The 27,865-nt window shown below is 35.6% G+C and overlaps 1 protein-coding gene across 3 annotated transcripts in view; it reads right to left on the reverse strand.

Annotated features, from left to right (window-relative positions):
- GLCCI1 (glucocorticoid induced 1) overlaps positions 1 to 27,865 on the reverse strand; it is a 105,887-nt gene that overhangs the window by 15,120 nt on the left and 62,902 nt on the right. For 2 of the 3 annotated variants that reach the window (XM_060196171.1, XM_060196173.1), the window contains exons 3-5: positions 26,243 to 26,329; positions 9,161 to 9,277; positions 6,499 to 6,651 (exon numbers count right to left, since the gene is read on the reverse strand). In XM_060196171.1, the coding sequence (XP_060052154.1) occupies positions 6,499 to 6,651; positions 9,161 to 9,277; positions 26,243 to 26,329 (357 nt within the window). The remainder of the gene's footprint in view (positions 1 to 6,498; positions 6,652 to 9,160; positions 9,278 to 26,242; positions 26,330 to 27,865) is intronic. The other variant, XM_060196172.1, reaches the window with a different exon arrangement.

A 27,865-nucleotide genomic window follows, 5' to 3' on the forward strand; every position in this document is an offset into this window, starting at 1 on the left:
GGACAGAAACAACAGGTATTGATGAGGATGTGGGAGAAAAGGTACCTTTCTACACTGCTTGTGGTAATAAAACAATTTCAACCTCTGTGGAAAACAGTTTGAAGACTCAACAGAATGCTAAAAATGGATCTACCCTACAACCCAGTAATTCCTCTTCTGGGTATATATCCAAAGCAAAGATACCTATCTGAAGAGATCTATGTACACCCATGTTTATAGCAGAGCAAATTGTAATAGTCAATATTTGGAAACAATCCAGATGCTCAGCAACAGATGAGTAGCTAAGAATATATATAGAACCAATGGAATACTATCCCACTGTCAAAAATGATGAAGTCATCTTGTTTACCTCATCTTGGATGAAACTTGAAGGAATCAAGTTAAGTGAGGTAAGCCAAAAAGAAAGGGTGAATACCAGATGATCTCACTCATAAGTGGAACTTAATCAAGAACTGAAAAGGCAAACACAAAGTAAAATTTGTACTGGGTGTGGTATACTCCAGCAAAGCAAAGGACTCTGGAAAAGAGGGGATGAAGAGGGTTTTGGGACCCTGATCCATGATAGTAAAAAAGGGTCTAAGTTGGGGGTGAGAATGTTTTTGCAGACACTATTTACAGGGAGATAAGAAATTGTTCCCATGCATCAACTATACTGTAAACCACTGACCCCCCCAATAAAGTGACTTGACAAAATCACCACAGAAAAAGACTATATGTCATAACTGGCTTTTAAATCATTACTTCCCCCAATAGTTATTTTAAAAAGTTATTTAAAAAATCTGGTGAATTTATTATGAATTATATAAATATGATCTGCCTTCACCAAAGAATAGTTGATGTAATAAAATTAGTGCTTAAATAGTCAACTTACATCCAAAAATGAAAATAAAATACCAGGAATAAACTAAATTTCATAGTACCCTGTGTAGTTAGCACTTCCCAGAATACTCACTCCTCAGGAATAGTGGCCTCTTTTAATAAAGCATTCCTAGTACATAGCACTGTGTGTCGGACATAGCAGACACTCGATAAAAACTTGCTAAGTCAATTAGTGAGACTGCTCAAGTAAGCACTGACTTGTTAGTAAGAAAAATGAAATCTTATATTCACAGGTAAAGATTTTTTTTGCTCATTCTTTCTGATTTTAATTTTTAAAGATAGAGAAAAGAGACATATTTCCTTTGAAAATTACCTATTTCTATTAAAGAGGTTTATTCTATTAGTATTCAGTAGAAAAAAAAATTAAGACAACTCAGAACAATTCAACTAATTTGGCACCCAGCTAAGTAGGACTACTTGTAATTTTGCTGTTTGACAAAAATAGTTTAAAATGAAATATAACAATAGAATCATGTATTTTTGACTTGAGATCTTGGAGTAAATTAGCCCAATATTGCTATTTAAATAGCAATAGACTCACTGTGGAAGAAGCTTAGGAAAACAGAGTACCAGACTTGCATACCTGAGGCCCAAGTTTGATCCCTGGTACCATATATAACTAACACCACATATATGATACTCTAGTTCTCTGGTTACCAACCCACATATACACAAAATGAAAATAAATAAATAAATGACAGAATTCCTGTGCTGTTAACTGTTTCTTCTCTGTTTTTGCTATAAAGATAGTTCTTATTCCAGTTTCATTTATATGCAAGTAAGAGCAACTGATGACATTCTATCTTTCAAATTCTTTATCATTTAAAGTAAACTTTGCTCTTATGTAAACAATACCTCGGGATACTCCAGAAAATAAACAATATGCTCTTTGTTTACTTACAACTTATTCTTACCATTCATTGCTCTTTGACTTTTTTGTTTGTTTGTTTTATTTTGCCTTCAGGGCTTCACTAGGGATTCCTGTCTGAACAATTCCATTTGTTTTATTCCATAATCTATTCCTTTGTTTTTGCTTTTGTTATTTTCCAGACAGAAGATAAAAGGCAGAAAGGGAGAGAAAAAGAGGAGGAAAGATACCAAAGCACTGCTTCAACACCGATGAAGCTTCTCCTTTGCATGGTGCCTTTATTTAGTGGCTTAAACCCAGATCCTTGGACATAGTAAAGTATGTGTTCTGCTGGTGAGGCATTTCCCAGTTCCTGTTTATTTTTATAAGTCCTTTTTTTTTAAAAAAAAGTTTTTTTTAAAAATTATCTTTATTTACTGGATAGAGACAGCCAGAAATCAAGAGGGATGGGAAGACAGAGAGGGAGAGAGATAGACACTTGTATCCCTGCTTCACCACTCGTGAAGCTTTCCCCCTGCAGGTGGGGTATGGGAGCTCAAACCTGGGTCCTTGTGCATTATAACATGTGCTCTCAACCGGGTGTGCCACCACCCAGACCCCCTCCTGTTTGTTTTGTTACTGTTGCTGGAGATAGATCCTGGGGCCTCATATAAAGACTTTTGTTATTTCAGAATTTTAAGAAAAATTCTCATCAAAATGAAAATGGAATTAAGTCATTAATTCCTGGGACTTGGTGTCAGCACTGTCAATCCACTGTACTTGGAAGCCAGTTTTTCCTTCTTTCTATTTTATTTGATAGGACACAGAGGAATTGAGAGGGGGTGGAGGAAATAGAGAAGGAGAGAGATAGCCACCTGCAGACTTGCTTCACTGCTCATGAAATGTTCTCCCTGTATGTGGGAAATGGGGACTTAAACCCTGGTCCCTGGGCATGGTAGCATGTGCACCATTGCCTAGTCAGCCCCCCAATTTTTCTATAATCAATAAATGAAGGCTAAAATTTACTAGTATGTAGTAAAAACTTCATTATCTATGCTAATCTATTACATCTAAGTTGCATGGTTTTTCATAACTTCATGATTACTACTCTATATATATAGAGTAGTATATAATATAATTTTAATATTATATCCATTTTGTAAAAAGTGAAACTTTCCAATTCAATATTCTCAAATGAATATTTACTTGATCAAACACAAAAACTTGTTTTTATTACTTAACATTTTTTGTCTTGCATTTAACTAAATTTAGATTTTAACTGTGTGACTATTTAAACATAATTTAAATTGTATACTTAATTTTAGGATGAAAGAGGAGAAATTGTTGACGTATTTTCTATTTAGATAAAATTGTATGCAAAATAAGACATCGGTGAGCACGTTCATAAGGCAAACCATAAAGAAAGATCATTTTGGAAAACATGTTGAGAACTTCATGATAGAGATATTTCTTGAAACTCTGATCATTCTGTAAAGGGAAATGTCATTTTAATAAAAGTGTGGATACTGGGGATGTGTAAATTTGTACCAAAAAAAGTTTAAGAATTTGAGTTACCATTAAGTCATGTGTCAACAACTGTACTGTAAACTTATGAACTCAGATAAAAATGCTGAAAAGAAAGAATTTGAGTATCTTCTGTTCATATCCTATTCAGCAAACACAATCCCTTTGCATTCCCATTTCTTAATCTACAATTAGCTTATATATATCAATTTTTGACCCATATTTTTTTATTGTGGAAAGGGATAGAATACCTAAGAAAAACTAAATATATTTCATAAATTTGTGTATATAAATAAATAACAGTGGAAAATATAACAGCATGGAACATCAATATATTTAACAGGGCAATTTTCCATTTTTAGCTATTGGTACACTACGTAGTAATGACACTTTTATTTATTAGAACTTTGAGACATACTTAATCATAAATCAAAAAGTTTTAAATATCTTAGTTATAAGTTTAGGTTACTCAAGAATAAATCTGAAATGGTTTATTATGAAAGTAGAATATAATTTATTTAAAAGCAGAAATGTGTCACTAAGTTTTATGTTTTAGTATTTTTGTTTTGATGTCCTTAAAAAATGTGTAACTACTTATCTCATTCTCAAAAGCAGACTAATTTCAGTTCCCTACTGATCTTAAATGTCACTTAAAGCACAAAAATACTTGATAAACTGCTAAAACGCAGCATAATTTCCAAATGACTCTTTTATAAAATAATAGACTGAATAAATATTTAACATGAAATGTTTAGGGGTAGAAAATGGAATGATCTTTTGGAAGTATAATTTTAGCACTCTAGCAAAATTTAATATAGATAGATGCTTTGACCAATAAATTAACCAGTAAGAAATGGCAAGGGTACAGATTTTCTGAAGAACTACTTATGATGATAAAAAGTAGAAAATATTTAAATGGTTATCAGTAAGTAATTTATTAATGATGGTTCATTCATAACACTGAATTTATTACATATCAGTACACACACAACATTGACATTGAAGGATGTAAAAGAAACTATGAATAATAGTCATCTGCTATGCAATATTGAGAACTGAAAGATGATTTTTTTAATTTTTCAAAATTGGATTTTGTGATTAGTTTTAAAAGTACACTTTAGTTAAGGGATTAAATAGCTAAAACACTACTTAATATTTTGTTTAGTATTTCATAATAATGTGTTTAAATAAATAACCACATATGATATTCATATTACTTCTATAGGACAATGGTAATTCACAAATCATTTATTATTCATTAAAAATAAATGATTTTAATTAAATATAAGAAAGTTAAAGCTGGGAGTTGGGCTGTAGTGCAGCGGGTTAAGCGCAGGTGATGCAAAGCACAAGGACTGGCGTAAGGATCCCAGTTCGAGCCCTGGCTCCCCACCTGCAGGGGAGTCGCTTCAAAAGCAGTGAAGCAGGTCTGCAGGTGTCTATCTTTCTCTCCCCCTCTCTGTCTTCCTCCTCCTCTCTCCATTTCTCTGTGTCCTATCCAACAACAAGGACAGCAATAATAACTATAACAATAAAACAACAAGGGCAACAAAAAGGAATAAATAAATATATATATAAAAAAAGAAAGTTAAAGCTATCACATTTTTAGAAGAAAACAGTAATACACCATTGTGATATTGCATTAGGCAGTAGTTTATTAGCTATGACATCTAAAGTACTAACCACAAAAGAAAAAAATAAAGTGGATTTAATGTAAAATGTACTTCAAAGAAGATAACCAAAAGAGTGAAAGGGTGACCCTCAAGAGTAAAAACATTTATACCGGATAAATTATAATGGGGTTTGTATTTACAAAATAAAGAACTTTTACAGTTTACCAATAAATTAAAAGATAATAGATTAATTTTTAAATTGGGAAAAAAATCTAAGTAGTTTTCTGAAGGAAATATACAATGAGAAAAATAGTACATGAGAAGTTGCTTAAATATCAGCCAACAAAAAAAGAAAAATGAATACCATGATTGGCTACCATTCAACCCCCTAGGGGGAGAATAGTTAAAAAGCCAAGATAGTTTCAAATGTTGGTGAAGACATAGAAAAGTTGGATTTTCTATACATTACTGGTACAAATGTAAAACGGCAGATTGCAGTCATTTTAGAACAACAGTCTGGCAATTTCTCAAGAGTTACAATCTGGGCCTGGGTGGTGGCGCACCTGGTTGAGTGCACATGTGACAATGCACAAGGACCCGGGTTGGCAAACGCTAGAAGAAGGACCCGGGTTCGAGCCCCCAGCCTCCACCTGCAGGGGGAAAGCTTTGCAAGTGGTGAAGCAGTGTTACAGGTGTCTCTCTCTGTTTCTTTCCCATCTCTACCACTCCCTTCCTTTTCAATTCCTGGCTGTCTCTATCCAATAAATAAAGATAATTTTTTTTAAAGAGTTACAATCTAGCCAATTCCAAAATAAATAAACATATGCAAAATAAATAAATAAATAACTATATATAGGTCTCACAGTGTTTTTTTTTCCAAAATAATCCCAAGGCATAAACAACTCAAATATACATCAACTGATGACTGGTTAGATAAAATTAAAAAAATAATAATTTGGCAACAGAAAAAAATGATGTTCTAATATATGCTACAGCATGGACTAACATTGAAAACATTATGCTAGGTGAAAAAAAAAAAGCAAAGGTCAAATATTATTATATTTATATGAAATGTTTGAACAGGTAAATCCATACAACCAGAAAGCAAATTAGGCAGAGGGTACTGGGGGAAACAAGAGTTGGCTGGTAAAGGATATGGAGGTTCTTTGGGATATGATGCAAATGTTGTATAATCTGCTGTTATGGCTACACAACTCTATAAATATGTTTTTAAAAAAGATCACTGATGGGATTCGGGCTGTAGCGCAGCGGGTTAAGTGCAGGTGGCACACAAAGCACAAGGACGGGCATAAGGATCCCGGTTCGAACCCTGGCTCCCCACCTGCAGGCGAGTCGCTTCACAGGCGGTGAAGCAGGTCTGCAGGTGTCTATCTTTCTCTCCTTCTCTCTGTCTTCCCCTCCTCTCTCCATTTCTCTCTGTCCTATCCAACAACAACAATAATAATAACTACAACAATAAAACAACAAGGGCAACAAAAGGGAATAAATAAATAAAATAAGTATTTAAAAAAAAAGATCACTGATTTTTTTTTAAACCAGTGAGTGGGGAAAATTGTTAACTTAATGAACTACATCTAAGTAAGTGTTATCAGAAAAAGGAAAATATAAGCTTACCTTAGACACTTCTTCCTTCCCATTATTTTCTTTAATGAATACCTTTTCTAATTCAGGACTTATTCCTTCTACATTGCAGGGCACACGTGAAACAGATGATTTTGGCACTGATATATTTGACAGTGGCATAGGGATGGATCTTGATCCAGTAACCTACAATGATTTGACCAAATAAATCAAGAACAAAAGAGCCTACTAAATCATAAACTCAAAACTTAGTGAGGAGCTATTTAGATACTTCAGATTAAATACAACACATACAGAAGTTTTTGTTCTAAAGCAAGAAAAGCTAAGATTATAGAGTCAAAGCAATTCTTGATGTTAAGTGTAAAGTATAACTGTAATGTTCAGTAAAATGGGGACAGAATCTTCAGCACAACAGAACCTTTCCCACTTTTCTGATTTTACTGAAAAGGTAAAGTATATCATTGTTACACTCACATCTTTCTGTGTGCTTAGAAGATTTTTTTCCCTATTGCCTGGAAGGTAGCATATGGATGAGGTCCTGAGTTTGATCCCTGGCATCACATATGTCAGAATGATGCTCTGGATCTTTCATTCTGCCTCTCTCTCTCTCTCTCTCTCTCAATATAAATAAATCTTAGTAAATTAAGAAGAATAAAAGAAATTTTGCTACATTAGGTCAATGGCTATGTTAAATTCTATAATACTCAGCATAATAAATGTACTTGCAAAAGTCTTTTGTAAGAATTTTTTTTAAAGATATTTTATTTCAATGGAAGAGAGAGCATTCTGATGAGTCTTCCACAAGGATTGAACATTTTCACCACCAACATGAGAGTTCTTTCTCCCATATATACAATAGAAACAAAGAAACTTATCCAAAGAGACATATCTGCACCTATCTATAATACAAAGTTGAAAGCAACCCAGATGCTGACACTTGAGTGTCTTAAGAAAGTCATCTCCTTTACTTCTGTTTGAGCTAATCCAAATTGTACTTCTATGAGCATAGATATATGTAAGTACACCTTTCTGGTAAAACATTTTCAAATTTTCTTTACATGTTTATGATTTTCTTTTCCTTGTCTTATAAGGGAGAGTTTCACATACAGGAGAAAGGGAGGAGGAAAAGGAGAGTGAGAGTGAGAGGGAGAGGGAGAGTGAGAGGGAGAGGGAGAGGGAGGAGAGGGAGAGGGAGGAGAGGGAGAGGGAGGAGAGGGAGAGGGAGAGGGGGAGAGGGAGAGGGAGAGGGAGAGGGAGAGGGAGAGGGAGAGGGAGAGGGAGAGGGAGAGGGAGAGGGAGAGGGAGAGGGAGAGGGAGAGGGAGAGGGAGAGGGAGAGGGAGAACTACTCAGTACAGTGTCAGGGACTGAACCAAGAGTCTCAGACTTTACCAGCTGAGTTACTTCCCTAGTAACACAAGCTTTATTTTCTATTAGTACTGCTTTGCCATATGGCCTTTGAAAATAACTTTTCATGTGATAAAATGATTCCTTTAATATTTTCACCAGAATGCAGCTTGTACCTTAGTTCTGAATAATTTACATTTTGAAAAATACTGAGTTTTTTCAGGCATGGATGTATTACCAGCTTTCACTTATGCCTCTATTTTATAGTTCATATCTTCAATATTATCTTAAGTTTACAAACTACACAGTATATAGCCATTAGTCCCTATCTTCTTTCAGTTAGCATGATGTTTCTGAGATTTGTCAATGCTGCTGTAAGCAGAAGGGTTTACCTTCCTTTGTATTTCTGAGTAGTATTATATTATAGGAATGTATGCAATGCTATTCCCTAGTTGAAAGATAATTGCTTCTATGTTTTCACAATTATGAGATATGTCTTCATATACAGTAATGTACAAATCTTTGTGTGGACTTCTATTTTTATTATTTGTAGATAATATCAAAGATGAATTTCTGGGCAGAGGGTAGACAGCATAATGGTTAAGCAAATAGACTCCCATGCCTGAAGCTCCAAAGTCCCAGGTTCAATCCCCTGTATCACCACCAGCCAGAGCTGAACAGTGCTCTGGTTTAAAAAAAAAAAAACACATGAATTTCTAGGCTATAGAATCAGTATGTGCTTAGCTTTTTAGTAAAATACTAAGCTGTGTGTACAAAGTGTACTATCTTGTCTGTGGTGGTTTTAAATGTTCCTATCCTCACCAACATTTTATGATAGTGGAAATTTCCATTTTAGCTATAATTCTATTACTACTTTGGCTTGTTAACCTTTACAATACCATAAGCAAATAGCAGTAATTATCATTTCTCTTTCTAATTGCCCTATTTGGAACCTCTAAACTATAAATTTAAAAGCATCAATAATTTAGGTATCTATAACGTGATTCTTTTTTAACAGAAATATTTGTGGTATTTTATTTTTAGGATTGCACTGCAAGTGCAAGTAATAATATTAGGATGTGCCTTATTTTCATTAAAAAATAGCTTGAAGGAATTATATTAAGTGAAATAAGCCAAAAAGAGAAGGATGAATATTGAGAGAGAGAGAGAGAGCATGTGTGTGTGAGAGATCTGCAGCACTGCTCTACCCACTCAAAGCTTACCACCGACAAGTGGAAAATGGTATGCCGCCATCTGGTCCCTTAATTTTTAACTCAAAAATGATGGTTCTTCCTTTATAATGAACCCTTGAAAAGAAATTATTAAAATATGAATTAAAATTCAGCCTACCTGAGTGTAATTGATTGCTATATGGTTGCCATGAAGAGGTGACTGACGATCTTTTTCTTTACTGTGCCGACTGCTCTGCTTACTCCTTTGTAATTGCTGCCTCAGTTTGGCGATCTGCTTTGGGAAGAGAGGAGGGAGAGCAAGAAGTGCACAAAAGTGAATACCAATTCTTACGCATTTATTTTTGGATATCAATAAATGATTCTTCTCAAAGTTTTAAGGGATAGTATGCTACACGGAATTAATCTTCCACAGTTCTGTGAATGAAAACTTCTGAAAAGATTAAATAAAACATATACTCCAGACACTCGATTTAAATATCACTGTTTCATATTTTACTTTTGTAGTGTGAAGTACGTTGTCTTCTCTCAACACTTTTTCTAAGGTAAAAAACTAATGCTTCACATGACTGTTGATTAAAGTCAAACCCACGCTCCTAATATAGGGAAAATACAAGTTTCTGAATTCCCAACTTATATATAAAAAAACTTGATCTGGTTGACTTATCAGTTGCCAAAAAAAAAAATTTTAACTGTAAATCCAACAGTGTTGAGGAAAATCAAGGTATTTTGTCTTAATAATTTACTAGTATTTAATATCTTTATATTACTTTTTATACCACTTTTGTTTCTCAATTTGAGATGAAATTTACATGTTACATTGTGTAAGTTTAAGGTGTAGGCCGTGTTGATTTAATATACTTACATATTGCAAGATGACTATTACTACAATGCTACCTAATACTTCCATCACGTTACTTAGTTACTATTTCTCTTCTTTGTGGTAAGAACATTTAAGATCTAGAGTCTTTGCAAATTTGATGTATATGATATATAAATATAATAAAAATGTACACTAAATCCCCAGAATTTACACATTTCATAATTGGAAATGTAGATTCTTTGGACAAACCCTATTTCTCCTACCATACAACAATCCCTGGTAACCACCACTTTTGTGTGGTTATTGTCTCTATGATCCTTTTATATTCTACATATAAGAAAGACCATATAATCTTAATCTATATGATTTGTTTCACTGAGCATAGGGTCCTAAAGACTCATCAATGTTGTTACAAAATATGTATATATGCTACGCATATGTGTTATACAAGATAATTTATATACATGTGTATATAAATATATACTTTCCCCATTCATCTATTCATGAACACTTCGCTATCTATTTTCACATAACTTTTAAAAACAAATACATATGCTTGTTAAATATACAAACATACATTTAAATATTTTAAGATACTCAAATAAGAATCTGGTGCCTTATTGTAAATGAAATCATAACACTCTCAAATTTAAGAGTGAAATCACAGGCGGCAAGACAGTTCACCTAGATAGTGGACCTATTTTGTCATGCACACAACCCAGGTTCAAGTCCTGTCCCCAATACTTGGGGGAAGCTTGGGTGCTATGGGTGCTTGGGTATATCTTACTCTCTCCCTCCTTCTGACAAAAAAAAATAGACTTAAAACTATGAAGCCTCAGCAACAACAGATGGAGGGAAGGAAGGAGAGAGAAATGGAGAGAGGGAGCAGGAGAGGGAGAGACTTAGATTGCAATTTACCATATTAACATATTTTACTATTTAAGGTGAATTAGATCAGAAGTAAAATATTTCTGAGTATTTTTTTTTCCTCCGGAGTTATTGCTGGGCTCGGTGCCTGCACCATGAATCCACCGCTCCTGGAGGCCATTTTTTCCCCCTTTTTGTTGTTTCCCTTGTTGTTGTAGCCTCGTTGTGGTTATTATTATTACCATTGTTGATGTTGTTCATTGTTGGATAGGACAGAGAGAAATGGAGAGAAGGGGAAGACAGAGAGGGGGAGAGATAGATAGACACCTGCAGACCTGCTTCACCGCCTGTGAAGCGACTCCCCTGCAGGTGGGGAGCCGGGGGCTTGGGCTTTGCGCCACATGTGCTTAACCCACTGCACCACCGCCCGACCCCCCGAGTATTTTGTAAAGATTTATTTATTATTTATTTAGAAATAGAGAGGGCGAGAGAACTAAACCACCACCCTGGCACAAGCAATGCTGGGGATAAAACTCAGGACTTCATGAGGTTCCAATACTCCATCTACTGCACCACTTTTGTGCAATTTCTGAGTATTTTAAAAGGAATAATTAGTACAATGAGAAGAGTTACTTAATGCTAGAATTAATTGTATTAAAGAAAACATGGCACCATCAGCCAATTAATTCCTTAAGCATCTATAGTAAATATACCTAGTAAACAAAGTGTAAATACAAAAATAAAGTCTGTAAAATGTATTTCCTTGGTGAGAGAAAGAAAAAAACACAATGTATTTAATATTTCCCTAAAAGCTTACCTTAAAAATCATGGTAGTAAAAAATAAAACACACAGTTGTATTAAAGTCTATAAATGCTAATGGGGAAAATAATAGAGGTTGGTGAAATTTATGTTAACAGTGACACACAGAAGAGAAATAGCACAGAAGGAAACAAAACTTTAAACAAAAAATATTTATCCTTTCACCAATATTAATAATTATAATATTATCTGCCAAGTTTTAAAAATCTTTTTGTAACTTACAGACCTCTCATATAATGTTCTCACAATGATATATAAGTAAGATTACCTTTGCTATTATTTGTATTTCCTGCTTTGTTGAAAATTTTCTTCATGAGAACATTAATTTCCATAAGAAATCAAAATTAGTAGGTAATCATTACAAATCAGGACAGTTTATTCTCCATGACAACAATAAATAGAATTTTAAGTTTTACAAGTCAATTAATTAGAATGGAGTTGTAAAACTGTGTTGTGAATATTAATTATATTTCTATATTTCAAGATTTTCAAGAGCTTAAGCATAAAAGCCCATACTGCATAGTGATTAATCAAAGTAATTTGAACATTGTCAATAAGTTAGAATTGTCTAGTCAATCTATTTTTAAAGACATTTTGAGGCATTAAAATAAACCAGAAAACATTTTGTTGTATACAAGTTTAACAAACCTGGGGACCAGAAGGTGGAGTACCTAGCTAAGTGCACAGATTACAGTGTGCAATGACCTGGGTTCAAGTCCCTTTTCCCCACCTGCAGGGGGAAAGCCTCATGAGTAGTGCAGCAGGGCTACAGGCATCTGTCTCTCCCTCTGTACCTTCCTGTCCCCTCTCAATTTCTCTCTATCCAATAATAAATAAATAAAAATATTTTTAAAAGAGAAAGAAAAAATCTTTAAAAAAGGATTACAAACCCTGAAAACAAAACATAAGCATCATGCTGCATGCCATACTTTGCTTAGAATACCAACTTAAACTATGCAATTTTATTGTTTTCACAACACTGTTCAACTTGGGATATAATAAAGTTATGCTATAGTTTACTTGGAACATTACAAAGTTTTAGCCTTTAGCCAAGAATTACTGGTTATTTATAATGAAAGTAAGATGCTATATGTACTCCTTTGATTCAGAATACAGGCAATTTCTATCATTTATACCATGTTCATAAGAAGAGACCTGCCTAACAAACACAAATACACTCACTTTCTATCGCTTTTATTTAGAATTTCCCTTCTTTTTTCCTTCTGCTGCTCAAAATCCCATGGTCATCCAAACTCAACTCTTTTATCAAATCTTACTACCAATGAAGAGTAGACACAAAAGTGTCTCTGGGACAAAAGGTAAGAATGGAGAAAGTCACAGACCACTCTCATGTTATGCACAACTCTGAACCCCTGACTAATTTCCTTTAAGTCTACATTCCATCACAGCACAAGGTGCTATGAAGTTCTCAGCCCTCACTTCAGGGAGTCTATTCACCCTAATTACTAAGAGAGACTACCTAGCACAACTTCCTTTACTGAGGAAACGATAATTTACGCTAACTGGATTTAAAAAAAAAAAAACTGAACCAGGTTAAACTTACTTTCTGATTCTAGATTTTTGTTAGATATTCTGTGGCCTTAAGAAACAAGCAAACAACAACAGAAGAACAGGTCTCAAGGATATCCTATTATGTGAAACAAGTATTACATAATCTCACATATGGAGTATTAAAAACTTACATAATCAGAGAACAGGTATGTGGTCAACAAGGGTCTGTGTGATGTGACAGAGTAGGAGATGGATGAATGTGATCAAAGGGTAGAAACTTCCACTTTATAAGAGGAATATGTTTATATTTATTTAACAGATGAAGGAATAAGTCTCAAAAAGAAAGTACCATTTATAGTATGCCACAACTAAAATATAGCAGACTCAGTCCTTTATCATTTAATTCCTAACCTCTTTGTATTATCTACCAATGCTGATGAAAGCTATCTTATATTAATGTTCAACTGAAAGTAATTACAAGTCACTACAAATTGGCCCACAATCTCAACCACTTCACAAAGTAACTTCCTTTTAAAATGTTGGAGCTATTGCAAGATGTGAAACTGAAATAAAGATGAGCAAAAAAACTGATGAAGCAATTAACTGACTATACACTAAACCTACTGATAATTTTCTATTTTTCAGTAAGCTATCTGAGCTATCTGAATGACTTCAAAATTGTTCCTATATGAGAAAGCTTTAAATACTATAAAGATAATAAAATAACAAAAACAAAAAAATCTCCATAGTTGACTTTTAGGTGCAGAGAAAGTATTTCCAGTAACAAAAAATTAACAATGTTATAGGATAAAGTTTACTATTAATTAACAAAACTGCAAGGAAGCTTATTTTTCTTACATAGAAAAAAAAGCATCAATAATCTCTACTAATCACCATCTGATAAGAATGGAGAAGCTTATCATTGTACTTTCTGCTCCACATGGTTCTCTCTAAAATAACTATCCTACTAATTGAGGGAGAATTAGTGGTGCAATAAAAGGTTTTTCTTTATTTCTTTGAGAAGACTAAGAATAATGAATTCACTTTCCCCCAGTCATCTTTATCAAAACCAGAAATAATAAAAAATACACTACTCCTACCCAGCCATCCAAGTCTTTCTTTACCATCATGTGTTAAGATCCCCAAATGACAGAACTTTTTATGTTCCATTTGGGACTGTCACCCCATGAGAAAAAGAAATCTGCTGCTTGTTTACTATAAAAACAGTGGATTCTTCAAGCTCTGTGTTTCTTTCTTGTAATATGATCTACTGTGTATATAGGCATTCATTTGGGCCCTTCCTGTCACTCACATGGGATTTGGGAGATCAGGTTCAGAGAAATTATGCACCCTTGCTGTTCTTGATACTTTGTGTTGTAAACAATAAAGTCCACTATCTCTTAAACTAATAGTTGCACCCATGAAATAGTTAACAGTGTAATTTACTAGGTTTTAGGTACAAAAAATAACAAACCTAAGACCTAAGAGTTATATCCTTCTTGTTGCAAACTAAGAGGTGTAACAACTTGAAAAGACTGATGTTAATTCTACTCTAGATAGTGATATGTTGAGCTAGAATAGTGATTTACTATTGCATAAAAATCAGTTTAAATGTACAAACATTAATCAGACAGAGAAGAATGAATTTCTCAGGAACCACTGGGAAATTTTGAATATAAAGCCATTGTAGATGGTTGTCTTATGTCCTACTTAAGAATACCATCTAATTGGGAGTCGGGCTGTAGCGCAGCGGGTTAAGCGCAGGTGGCGCAAAGCACAAGGACCGGCATAAGGATCCCGGTTCGAACCCCGGCTCTCCACCTGCAGGGAAGTCACTTCACAGGCGGTGAAACAGGTCTGCAGGTGTCTATCTTTCTCTCCTCCTCTCTGTCTTCCCCTCCCCTCTCCATTTCTCTCTGTCCTATCCAACAGTGACAACAACAATAATAACTACAACAATAAAAAAAAAACAAGGGAAACAAAAGGGAATAAATAAAATAAATATTAAAAAAAAGAATACCATCTAAGAGATTGAATAAATCATGTTAAATGAGTTAAGTCAGAAACAAAAGGATGAATATGGGATGATCTTACTCATAGAAGTTAAAAAAACAAGATCAGAAGAGAAAATACTAAGCAGAACTTGGACTGGAGCTGGTGTACTGCATCAAAGTAAAAGATTCCGGTGGTGGGGAGAGGGTTAGGGTCCTGGATCATGATGGCAGAGGAGGACCTACTGGGGGTTGAATTGTTATGTGGAAAACTGGGAAATATATAAATATATAAAATCAACTATTAACCATTAATCCCCCAATAGATTTTTTTTGTTTTTTTGTTACTGTATTTTGTTTTATTTATTTATTTATTTATTTATTTAAGGAGACATTAACAAAATCATAGGATGGGGGGGGGGTACAACTCCACACAATTCCCACCACCCAATCTCCATATCCCATCCAGTAGCTTTCCCATTCTCTATCCCTCTGGGAGCATGGACCAAGGGTCATTGTGAGTTGCAGAAGGTGGGAGGTCTGGCTTCTGTAATTGCTTCCCTGCTGAACATGGACGTTGACTGGTCGATCCATACTCCCAGTCTGCCTCTCTCTTTCCCTAGTAGGGTGAGTCTCTGGGGAAGCTGAGCTCCAGGACGCATTGGTGGGATCTTTAGTCCAGGGAAGCCTGGCAGGCATCCTGATGTCATCTGGAACCTGGTGGCTGAAAAGAGAGTTAACATACAAAGCCAAACAAATTGTTGAGCAATCATGGACCCAAATGTTGGAATAGTGGAGATGAAGTGTTGGGGGGGGGGGGGGCACTCACTGCAAACTCTAGTGTACTACTGCTTTCAGGTATATATTTGCCCTAGTTTATGGAGACCTGTGAACATATGCTCTATCTCCTGGAAACTGGTGTATATCTAGGTTTTGGGACTTTGTTAGGAAGTGAACCACCTGGGATGGAATTAGAGAATACTATGAAAGGGAAGGTCTCACCCGAGTGATGAAGCTGAAGGGTTGTCGTTCCACACCTGAAGTCTCTGGACACGGTCTGAAGTGAAGCATGCTGGGGTGGCATTGATTAGGTTGCGATCAGCGGATGCAATATTATTTGATAAGAATTGGGAGAAGCATACGGGAAAGTGGGCCCTACCGTAGGGTCCCAGGACTGGGGGAAGTTTAGGCTCTATAGTGGGAATGTGAGGTTCCTGCTGTCTTAGGGCTCGAGAAGACAATGGATAGTTACTGTTATCATCACATTATTTGGTAATTGGGTTAGCTTTGAAAAGTCTCTTTGTTAGACATACAATCAATTCCCCCCCATATTAATTAAATAGTGATTGATATTACTACAGCTTAATAGGTGTGTACATAAACACCATTCCCATCATCAAAAGATTTTGTCCTATCCCACCCACCCCCACCTCCCAGGAAGCCTCATATCCACCCTCCCGGTCACCACAGGGTTTTTACTAAGCTTATTTCTAAGGAAAAAATACATTCTGGTTAAAATATTAGAAGCTCATATATAATCTGTCTCTGCTTTGCTTCAGGTTTATAGAAATACATATGAAGAACTTTAAAATATAACTATCTCTCACTTGCTGGTTACAGCTATACAAGGAAAAACACTGAAAACCACGAACAAAAAAATAAATTTTTAGTAATGAGCAGATCAAGATGCTGTCTGGCTCACAGAAACCTGTGTCATGTTGTCCAGGATGTTAAAAAGGTTTTTAAACCAAATTTAAGACAATGTAGGTTACTACTTTTTTTTTTCTACAGGCAAGAGATGTTAAGGGTAAGTGTAGAGAATAGAATCTAATATCTATTTCATATTTGCTAATATACTACTAATAACTTACTACCAATTTATTTTGAGCAGATTGTTACATATTTTAAGAGGGCAAAATTTATTTAGCAAGTGGCAGGATATTGGTGCTACTAGACTGCTTACATAAAGAAGGAACTGAGGCCAGGAGTCAAGGTAGTAAAACTAGACTTGAAATTATCTGACACTGGTGGTGTTTTCCTGTGGGCCAGTGAGGCAGCTATAAAAAAATGGAAACAGTAACCATATGTTGTATATGAATGTGACATCTGGAGTAGAACTCTAATCATGGGGGATCAAAACCCATACTCTTCCTAAATTAAGAACTCCTCTGAGCTATCCAGCTCCAGAGGGCTAGTCAGAGCAACCAATGGATTGAGTTCACAGATGATACAATTTTCACAGAAGGTAAACTCACAAACGAGTATTTTAGGTTATAGAAGACCATCTAATGCCATAGGATAAAGCAGGTACATTAAATAGCATCATTTACATCAAAGGATAAAAGAATAAGAGCACAATCCACAAAAGAAATAAAATCCAAGGAAAGAACTTAAAAACTGTGAATGTTTTAGATTTCAAGTGAAATAATAACTTTTAGTTAGAACGGTTGAAATGATAATGGACCATTTATAATTCTTGCAAGCAAAAGTTAGTGAAGTAAAAATATTCTTTGGTAAATTAAATTAACATAATAGAAAAGAGAATTAGTGAATCAGAAGTCTCAGTTATGAATTGGAGATCTAACTGATAAAATAGATTAGAACACAGGACAAAATGATAGAGTAAAAACATCAAAGAAAAATTGGGGATTACGGATAATACTAATAGTTATAGCAGTTTGGGAAAGTAAGAATCAGGAAAGAGAAACTTTTAAAGGTTGAAAGCTACCTAGATTTGGAGAGTCAAGGAAATAAGCAGAAGGGGAAAAAATATCCACTTATATAGACTTTAATGAAATTGAAGGTTAAGGACACACATCCCCCAACATATACACACTTTGTAGTGATGGGTGGGGGGGAGCAAATTACTTAACAAAAATTAAAAGATTATGAGAATGTGATGAGGTTATAGCTTGTGCTCATGTTTAGGTAGTAAATTTAAATGAGATGCCTTTTCCTCTATAAAAAGATTGCATTTCTTCCTCTGAATTATTTTTACTGGAAGATTGCTACACCAATATTTATTTAGATTTTTACAAGCTAAACAAATACACAAGTGTACTTTTCCATTGGTCAGATATATAGCTTCCTGTTTATATAACATAATTTGAAATTAATTTATGAAGAATAACTAGAGTTTAGGAGATGTGCCCAGTAATGATAAAAGATAAATTAGTACCTTTTAAAATTGATATTTAATCAGACACATAATGTTGAAGACACTTAATGTTGAAATACATGTATTTTCAAGCCATTTTAGCATACATCATCAGCTCTTAGTGATACTACACTTGTGCCTGATATGAATAGCATCAAATGAATAGGACTGTGTCATCAATATCATATAAATGATCTGAAATTTCAAATGAAATAGTAGATACAATCTGCTTTTTATAAAGTTAAGTAGAATACTAGAAAAAACAACTAAGGAGATAACAGTAAGTACTTTATATTAACCCCCCACTTTCCTTATTCATTGAGAAGTTTGTTACCCATGGTGAAGAAATAAAATTTTACCGCATTTATACCACCTCATACTTTTCAGTCTCTGAATAGTCAAATTTTCTAACTTCTTTCATGGTTATAGCTGCTTCCATTCTCCTAGCTAAGACTTACTACAGTTGAGTAACTTATCACGGGCGGAAGGATGTTGGGGACTTCATTTCTGTTACTTGCTCACTTCCCCCACAATTCCATTGCTATTGTTTGACCCCTCTGGAAATAGAGCTTAGAGTAGAGGGTGAAAGATAAGCCTACCTAACTAGTATTATTAGAAGTAACCTTTATATTCCCTGGTCTTGGCAGATTTGTAAAGATTCATTGATTTATGAAAGAGAGCCAGAGTACTCAACTCATGTAATACCAGAGATTCAACGTGGGACCTGAAACTTTCAAGATCTGTGTTATCACCCTTCCTACCCTGATGCCCCAGGCACTTGACATGTTTTTATTTGCTGCTTTTTTTTTTGATAGAGGCAGATAAATTGAGAGGGGAAGGGGAGCCAGAGAGAGAAAAGGAGAGACTCCAAACTCCAAACACACTGCTCAGCACTCGAAGCTTACCCTCTGCAAGTCATTGCACGTGGTTATGTGTATGCTCTACCAGACGTGCCATGAGTAGGACCCAATGGCATATTTTTTTTTTTATTTTTTATTTTTTTTTATTTTTTTAAATTTTTTATTTAAGAAAGGATTAGTGAACAAAAGCATAAGGTAGGAGGGGTACAACTCCACACAATTCCCAACACCCAATCCCCATAACCCACCCCCTCCCCTGATAGCTTTCCCATTCTCTATCCCTCTGGGAGCATGGACCCAGGGTCGTTGAGGGATGCAGAAGGTAGAAGGTCTGGCTTTTGTAATTGCTTCCCCGCTGAACATGGGCGTTGACTGGTCGGTCCATACCCCCAGTCTGCCTCTCTCTTTCCCTAGTAGGGTGTGACTCTGGGGAAGCTGAGCTCCAGGACACATTGGTGGGGTCTTCAATCCAGGGAAGCCTAGCCAGCATCCTGGTGGCATCTGGAACCTGGTGATTGAAAACAGAGTTAACATATGAAGCCAAACAATTTGTTGAGCAATCATGGATCCCAAGCTTGGAATAGTGGAGAGGAGGTGTTAGGGAGGTACTCACTGCAAACTCTAGTGTAGTCCTGCTTTCAGGTATATATTTTGCAGTAGTTTATGGATACGTGTGCACATAAGCTCTCTCTCACAGAAACTGGTGTATATCTAGGTTATGGGACTTTGTTAGAAAGTGAACTACCTGAGATGAAATTAGAGTGTACTATTAAAGGAAAGGTCTCACCCGAGTAATGAAGCTGAAGGGTTGTCATTCCACACGTGAAGTCTCTGGATACATTCTGAGGTGAAGCATGTTGAGGTAGCAATCGTTGCTTTGGTTAGGTTGTGATCGGCAGATGCAATGTTATTTGGTTTGGATTGGGAGATGCATACGGGAAAGTGGGCCCTATCCAAGGGTTCCAGGACTGGGCCAATGGCATATTTTTAAAACAACTTTTCTTTCTAAAATAATGGCACAGTTTCTTGAAGACCTTTTGTTGCATTATATCTGTTATATATAACCCTGTCTTTTGAGTTTAGCAATTCCTTTACACTTTTCTTAGTCTCAAAGTCTCTCTAAATTAGTTTCTTTAAAAAGAAAGAAAAAGATTCTCAGCTGCTGAATTTTTTCACCCTTTTAGATGGTATCCTTTAAAAAAATATATCTCTCTACCCCCACACCTATAGACATCTAATCTTTGATAAGGGGGCCCAAAGTATTAAATGGAAGAAGGAGGCTCTCTTCAATAAATGGTGCTGGGAAAACTGGGTTGAAACATGCAGAAGAATGAAATTGAACCACATTATCTCACCAAAAACAAAAATCAACTCCAAATGGATTAAAGACCTGGATGTTAGACCAGAAACAATCAAGTACTTAGAGGAAAACACTGGTAAAACACTTTCCCACCTAAACTTCAAGGACATCTTTGATGAAACAAACCCAATTGCAAGGAAGACTAAAGCAGAAACAAACAAATGGGACTATATCAAATTGAAAAGCTTCTGCACAGCTAAAGAAACTATCACACAAACAAAGAGACCCCTCACAGAATGGGAGAAGATCTTTACATGCCAGACATCAGACAAGAGACTAATAACCAAAATATACAAAGAGCTTAGCAAACTTAGCACCAAAAAAGCAGATGAGCCCATCCATAAATGGGCAGAGGATATGAACAGAACATTCACCTCAGAGGAGATCCCAAAGGCTAACAAACATATGAAAAACTGCTCCAGGTCGCTGATTGTCAGAGAAATGCAAATAAAGACAACATTGAGATACCACCTCACCCCTGTGAGAATGGCATACATCAAAAAGGACAGCAGCAACAAATGCTGGAGAGGCTGTGGGGACAGAGGAACCCTTTTGCACTGCTGGTAGGAATGTAAATTGGTCCAGGCTCTGTGGAGAGCAGTCTGGAAAACTCTCACAAGGCTAGACATGGACCTTCCATATGACCCAGTAATTCCTCTCCTGGGGATATACCCCAAGGACTTCATAACACCCAACCAAAAAGATGTGTGTACTCCTATGTTCATAGCAGCACAATTCATAATAGCTAAAACCTGGAAGCAACCCAGGTGCCCAACATCAGATGAGTGGCTGAGAAAGCTGTGGTATATATACACAATGGAATACTATGCAGCTACTAAGAACAATGAACTCAACTTCTCTGACCCATCTTGGTCAGAGCTAGATGGAATTGTTAAGTGAGCTAAGTCAGAAAGATAAAGATGAGTATGGGATGATCCCACTCATCAACAGAAGTTGAGAAAGATCAGAAAGGGAAACTAAAGGCAGGATCTGACTAAATTGAAAGTAGGGCATCAAAGTAAAAACCCTGTGGTGACCGGGAGGGGGAGGGTGGACATGAGGCTTCCTGGGCCAGTGGGGAGGTGGGGGTGGGGGTGGAGCTGGGGGTGGGTGGGTGGGATACAATCTTTTGATGATGGGAATGGTGTTTATGTACACACCTATTAAGCTGTAGTAATATCAGTCACTATTTAATTAATATGAGAGGGGGGGAAAATTGATTGTATGTCTAATAAAGGGACTTTTCAAAGCTAACCCAATTACCAAATAATGTGATGATAACAGTAACTATCCATTGTCTTCTCGAGCCCTAAGACAGCAGGAACTTCACATTCCCACTATAGAGCCTAAACTTCCCCCAGTCCTGGGACCCTACGGTAGGGCCCACTTTCCCATATGCTTCTCCCAATTCTTATCAAATAATATTGCATCCGCTGATCGCAACCTAATCAATGCCACCCCAGCATGCTTCACTTCAGACCGTGTCCAGAGACTTCAGGTGTGGAACGACAACCCTTCAGCTTCATCACTCGGGTGAGACCTTCCCTTTCATAGTATTCTCTAATTCCATCCCAGGTGGTTCACTTCCTAACAAAGTCCCAAAACCTAGATATACACCAGTTTCCAGGAGATAGAGCATATGTTCACAGGTCTCCATAAACTAGGGCAAATATATACCTGAAAGCAGTAGTACACTAGAGTTTGCAGTGAGTGCCCCCCCCCCAACACTTCATCTCCACTATTCCAACATTTGGGTCCATGATTGCTCAACAATTTGTTTGGCTTTGTATGTTAACTCTCTTTTCAGCCACCAGGTTCCAGATGACATCAGGATGCCGGCCAGGCTTCCCTGGACTAAAGATCCCACCAATGCGTCCTGGAGCTCAGCTTCCCCAGAGACTCACCCTACTAGGGAAAGAGAGAGGCAGACTGGGAGTATGGATCGACCAGTCAACATGTTCAGCGGGGAAGCAATTACAGAAGCCAGACCTCCCACCTTCTGCAACTCACAATGACCCTTGGTCCATGCTCCCAGAGGGATAGAGAATGGGAAAGCTACTGGATGGGATATGGAGATTGGGTGGTGGGAATTGTGTGGAGTTGTACCCCCCCCCATCCTATGATTTTGTTAATGTCTCCTTAAATAAATTAATTAATTTTAAAAAAAAGAAATAAGTTTGTGAAAGAGTAACATTATTTTCTCTTTTATTATTCAACAGAACTCTACGAATCTGATCCTAAGACCTTCTTTGTGAGAAGATTTAAAATTCATCATTCAATTTCTTGTTACAAGACCATTCACATTTCCTAATTATTGTTAAATCAACTTTAGTGATTTTTCCTTTTAGTAATCATGACTTGCTAGGAATTCATCTATTTTATCTTAGTTTCTAAATTAATAATATAAAGCTGATCATAATGTTGCTTTGTACTACTTTTAAATTTTGTAAGGTTGTTTACCCTTTTCCACTGCTGATTTTGGTAACATGTTAACATGTCTTTTTTGTTCTTCATTAGTTTCAACTGGTTTTTCACTAATATCTTTGTTTCCTTGATATATGTTATATTTTCTATTATCTCTTTCCTTTCGGTGATATTTGCCTTGTTTTCTCCTCATTTCACTGATTTTGATGGAAGTTAAGAAACTGAATAACAAGTATTATTCCTCTGATAGGCAGACTTTGAAGTTATTTAATTTCCATCAGTGTTATCACTGTGGCTTCCCACAACGTTTTTTTTTTGTTTGTTTGTTTGTTTGGTTGGTTTTTTTTTTTTTTTTTTTGGAGAAGGAAAAGGGTAGAAACAGAGAAACAAAGGGAAACACCACAGCACTGCCTCACCTCTTGAGAAGCTTCCCCCGTAGGTACTCCCAAATAATGGCCTAGGGCTTGAATCTGGGTCCTTCTACATGGTAATGTATGCATTCTACTAGGTGTGCTGCATGCCACCCCTTTAACTTTTTAATTATTATTTCAGATGAAGGGGGAGTATAGAGAGGATAAATACAATACCACTTCACTATCTACAGAACTCTCCTAGTGTTATTCATAGTGTACCAACACTCAACTCAAGGTTCTAGAGCACAGTAGGGTATACTCTATTGGGTGAACTGTCTTATATCCACTAGTACAAACATTTAAAGGTATATTTCACTGAGTTAGAGGCACATGTATATTCTAAGTTTTGTTTTTGGCTTCATTCATTTTAAAATTATTTTAAAGTTTCCCTTGGATAGTTAGAAAAGCATCATTTGACAAACGTTGAGTCTTCTATGATTTTTTTTTTTCTGAAACACTATTTCAATCTTTAATCTATTGAGACTTGTTTTGTGGCTCATGAATAAACCTAGAGAATGTTTCACATGGCTGAAAAGAATATATAGCCTTTAATCAAATGGATGAAATTTCCTATATAGATCAATTTAATCAAGTTGACTGAAGTGTTGTTGATGTCTTTTATTTAAATTTTCTTTAACTTAAGATTGAGAATGGGGTATTGAATTCTGTAATTACTGTGGCCTAGAGATAGCTCAACTGGTAGAGTGCTCACTTCACCATGTGCAAGAAGCTAGATTTAAATAAAGAATACATTTAAACTTTGAGTCTTTTAGGTTGGTTCCAGATTTTAGTATCACAAACCAATACAAATATTTTTCCATGTAATGTTTATTTATTTGGTAGAGACAAAGAAATTGAGAAGAAGGAGATGGAAACAGAGACACCTGTGCTGCTTCAATGTTTCACACCCTTCCTCCACACACACCACCACCACCACAGGTGGGGACCAGGGGCTTAAACCTGGGATCTTGAGCATGCTAATATGTATGCTCAACTGGGTGACCACTCTCCATAGTTTTTAAGCTTCATAGTCCAGCATGTGTGGATGGCTTGGATTTACTTCACTATCCACCTTACAACTGTCAGTCAACCTGGCCTATGTGCTAACTTATATCATACTCTCATTACTGTCTTACACCTACAAGTACTGTACAAAATCCCCCTACTCTTTAAGTCTGTCACATGTCCCAAATTGGACTAACAACCTCAGAAATGAGAAGCCATTGGTCCTTTCTACTTATTTGAAGCTAAGATACAACTTTAACCTACAATACAACCTACCAAGTGCTCTCTCTCCATCAGGGGAAGTAAAAAACTTATGGTTTTGAAGATCTATCCCATCACAGCTGAAATGCCACACTAACAAAGCTGAAAATAAAGAAGAGAGAGAAAGTAGTAGCACCAGGTATCACAAACTTGTGTTAGTCTTACCGTAAGTTTGGCAGTTTTCTTAAATAAGCACCACAATGTGTTTGATTTCATTTTTTAATATTTTATTTATTTGTATTTTGGCTTTTTTTTCTTTTACCAGAGTACTGTTCAGCTCTGGCTTATGATCCCATAGGGGATAGAACCTGGGACTTTACATAACCATTATGTTATTTACCCCCACCCTGTTTGTTGATTTCCAAAGCACTGATTGAGTTGTTTTGACAGTTTTGTCCAGCTTAGTGGCTGCTTTGCAAGGAGAACAATTAAATCTCTCACACAGTTATGCTAATCATTCCTTTTCTAATAGTGTATAACATGTATATATATACTAATACTGTACAGCATGTGTATGTACTAAACATTGGCTATAACATGGATTGCATTTACCTCTGAGATAAACTTATTAGCTCATTTTTTGTCGATTATAATTAGTGCATTGATATTTATCCCTCTGGACCAGATGTTTTACTCTCAGCATCCATTCTTTTTGCTACTATTGGAAAACAGAGATTCTGTGCATATATGTGAATATGGTAGGCATGAGTAGAAGTTTTCTCTACATCAGTATTGTTAAATAGCTACTAAAAATGTAATTCAGTCATAGGTAAAATCATGTTAGCAGACTACACCTATGCAGTTAAGAAATCATAGTACATAAGAGGCATGGATAACCCGTGATATAAAGCAAGACACTAAGGAGGTACAGATTGTTCCAGAATCTATGACATATGAAAAGTCAACATTTACACTAATGAAAAATTACTTATTTCTAGTATTTGAAATATTTAAAGTAGATCTGCTCAATATTAACTTGGAGGACAGAGTTAAAACTAAAGGTCATACTTTGGAGTTCAGTAGACAAAAGAAAACTAACAACTGTAGCTAAGTCATATGAGGGAACTGATTTGTTTCTCTTACAAAGCAATAAGCTTGTCATGGGGATAATGAAAAAGACCAGCTCTTCATCTTTTAGGGAGTGTTTAGTATAGGAGATGGACTAGATATTTCAATTTTATGAAAAGAAATTGATAAAAAATAGACTGATATCAAGTAACACTATCCAGAACATTAATCCAAATGTAACGATTATCATTACCTGGGCAATTCGTAACAAATATAGGAAACAGTGATAAAAACCATTAGTAAAAACATGTATTCTACCACACTGTTAAGTCTCAAAGGGCAACAGTATGTTAGGTACCATAAAATAGTCATTAGTGGTGGAAAAAAGAATTCTACCACTATATAAAGTTATGATCTGGAGTTCTGGTTGCTATAAATCAAAAGCAAGAAAACAGCAATGGAAAGAAAAGGTAACTAATGTGAACAGGTATATGGATTGTTACTTATAATCAGATTTCATTCTGAAAAGCAAAAGCAGAATGGGTGTTTAATAAATAGCTCTAAAGTATACGGAAGGCATAAACTCAGGGGTGCTCACCAAAATGTAGAAGTCAACAGTAAAATGCCAAAAGAGATAACGCTAGCAAAATAAAGGAATTAACATTACATTGAAGTAAAGTTAGTTAGATAACTTGCCAAAAGGCCAAAACAGGTTTGAAACTGAAAACATAAAAAACTTACTTCTTTTAGTTGGTCAGCACTCCCCCATGATGCAGAACGCTGGTGTGACTTCTTTTCTACTCCTTCTTCTAACCAGCAGCTAGGGGTCTTTGAAAACAATAAATAACTAGGTAAGTAATGTTGTCACTGTTCACTAACTATACAGAACCTTAGACATATTTCAAAATCATAAGTGCATACAAATTAAGGGGTTAAACTGAAAACTAAAATCTCTTACATGCTAAGATTTGCATGACCCTGTGAACTGTTTAAGACATTCATTATTGTTCAATCTAAATTATTCCAAGGAAATGCTATTCAAAACATTTGCCTTTTTATATCAAGAATATTTTTAACTTAAAGTTGTAACATTTTAAAGATAACTATAGTAATAACTATAAAAATATATTTAAAAATAACTAGTACTTTACATGCGTCTTTTTAGTGGCTTGTAAATATTTAGTTTTTAACTGTTTTTCACAACTTATCTGATTTACATTTACTGTGAATGACTAAAAGGAGTTGAGTTAGCACATGTTACCTGATAAAAGAATGAGAAAATGAAACAACAACAACAAAAACAAACTCTTGTTCTAAAGATGTTCCAAACCATTTTCCATAGTGACTGCACCAGTTTTTCCATGTATGTGTTTTCAAAGAGAAAATCCAAATTAAATATGAGACAATACTTGTAACTATATAAAACAGACAGAAGACTGGGGAGATAGCAAGTGGATATGCAAGTAGTCTTTCCTGACTAAATGTCAGACCAAATGTCCAGGGTTTAATCCCTAACACTATTATAAATCTGAGCTAAGCAGTGTTCTGGTGAGATATATACATACTATAAGCTGATAAGTAGCACTAACTCAGCAGCAGCAGAATTACAAAGAACATGCCAAATATACAACTAGAAGGCTGATTTTTTACTGTCCTAATGCTCAGTATGACATTACTAATAATAGTTCCCTTTGTTGAAAAGCACTATTATCTTCATATAAAATATAGTTATTAATAGAAAAATCAGACAAGATCAAATGCATCTAAAGTAATGTATCATTAAAATTTTTTAATACTGTCGAATGTTTTACATTTACATTCGACAGTAAATACAATAGTCTGTACATCATCTCTCAGTTTTCCACATAACAATACAACCCCCACTAGGTACTCTGTCATTCTTTTTGGACCTGTACTTCCCCGCCCCCCAACCTAGAGTCTTTTACTGTAGTAAAAGTAAAAGTAAAATCTAGCGACTCCAGTTCAGGTTCTACTTGTGTTTTCTATTCTCATCTTGTTTTTCAACTTCTGCCTGAGAGTGAGATCATCCCATATTCAACCTTCTGTTTCTGACTTATTTCACTTAACATGATTTCTTCAAGCTTCATCCAAGATGGGCTGAAAATGGTGAAGTCACCGTTTTTAATAGCTGAGTAGTATTCCATTGTGTATATATACCACAACTTGCTCAGCCACTCATCTGTTGTTGGACACCTGGGTTGCTTCCAGGTTTTGGCTATTACAAATTGTGCTGCTAATAACATATGTGTACACAGATCTTTTTGGATGGGTGTGTTGGGTTCCTTAGGATATATCTCTAGGACAGCAATTGCAGGAACATAGAGTAGGTCCATTTCTAGCCTT

The sequence above is a fragment of the Erinaceus europaeus genome, chromosome 8 (genome assembly GCF_950295315.1).
Source record: "Erinaceus europaeus chromosome 8, mEriEur2.1, whole genome shotgun sequence".
Taxonomy (NCBI): domain Eukaryota; kingdom Metazoa; phylum Chordata; class Mammalia; order Eulipotyphla; family Erinaceidae; genus Erinaceus; species Erinaceus europaeus.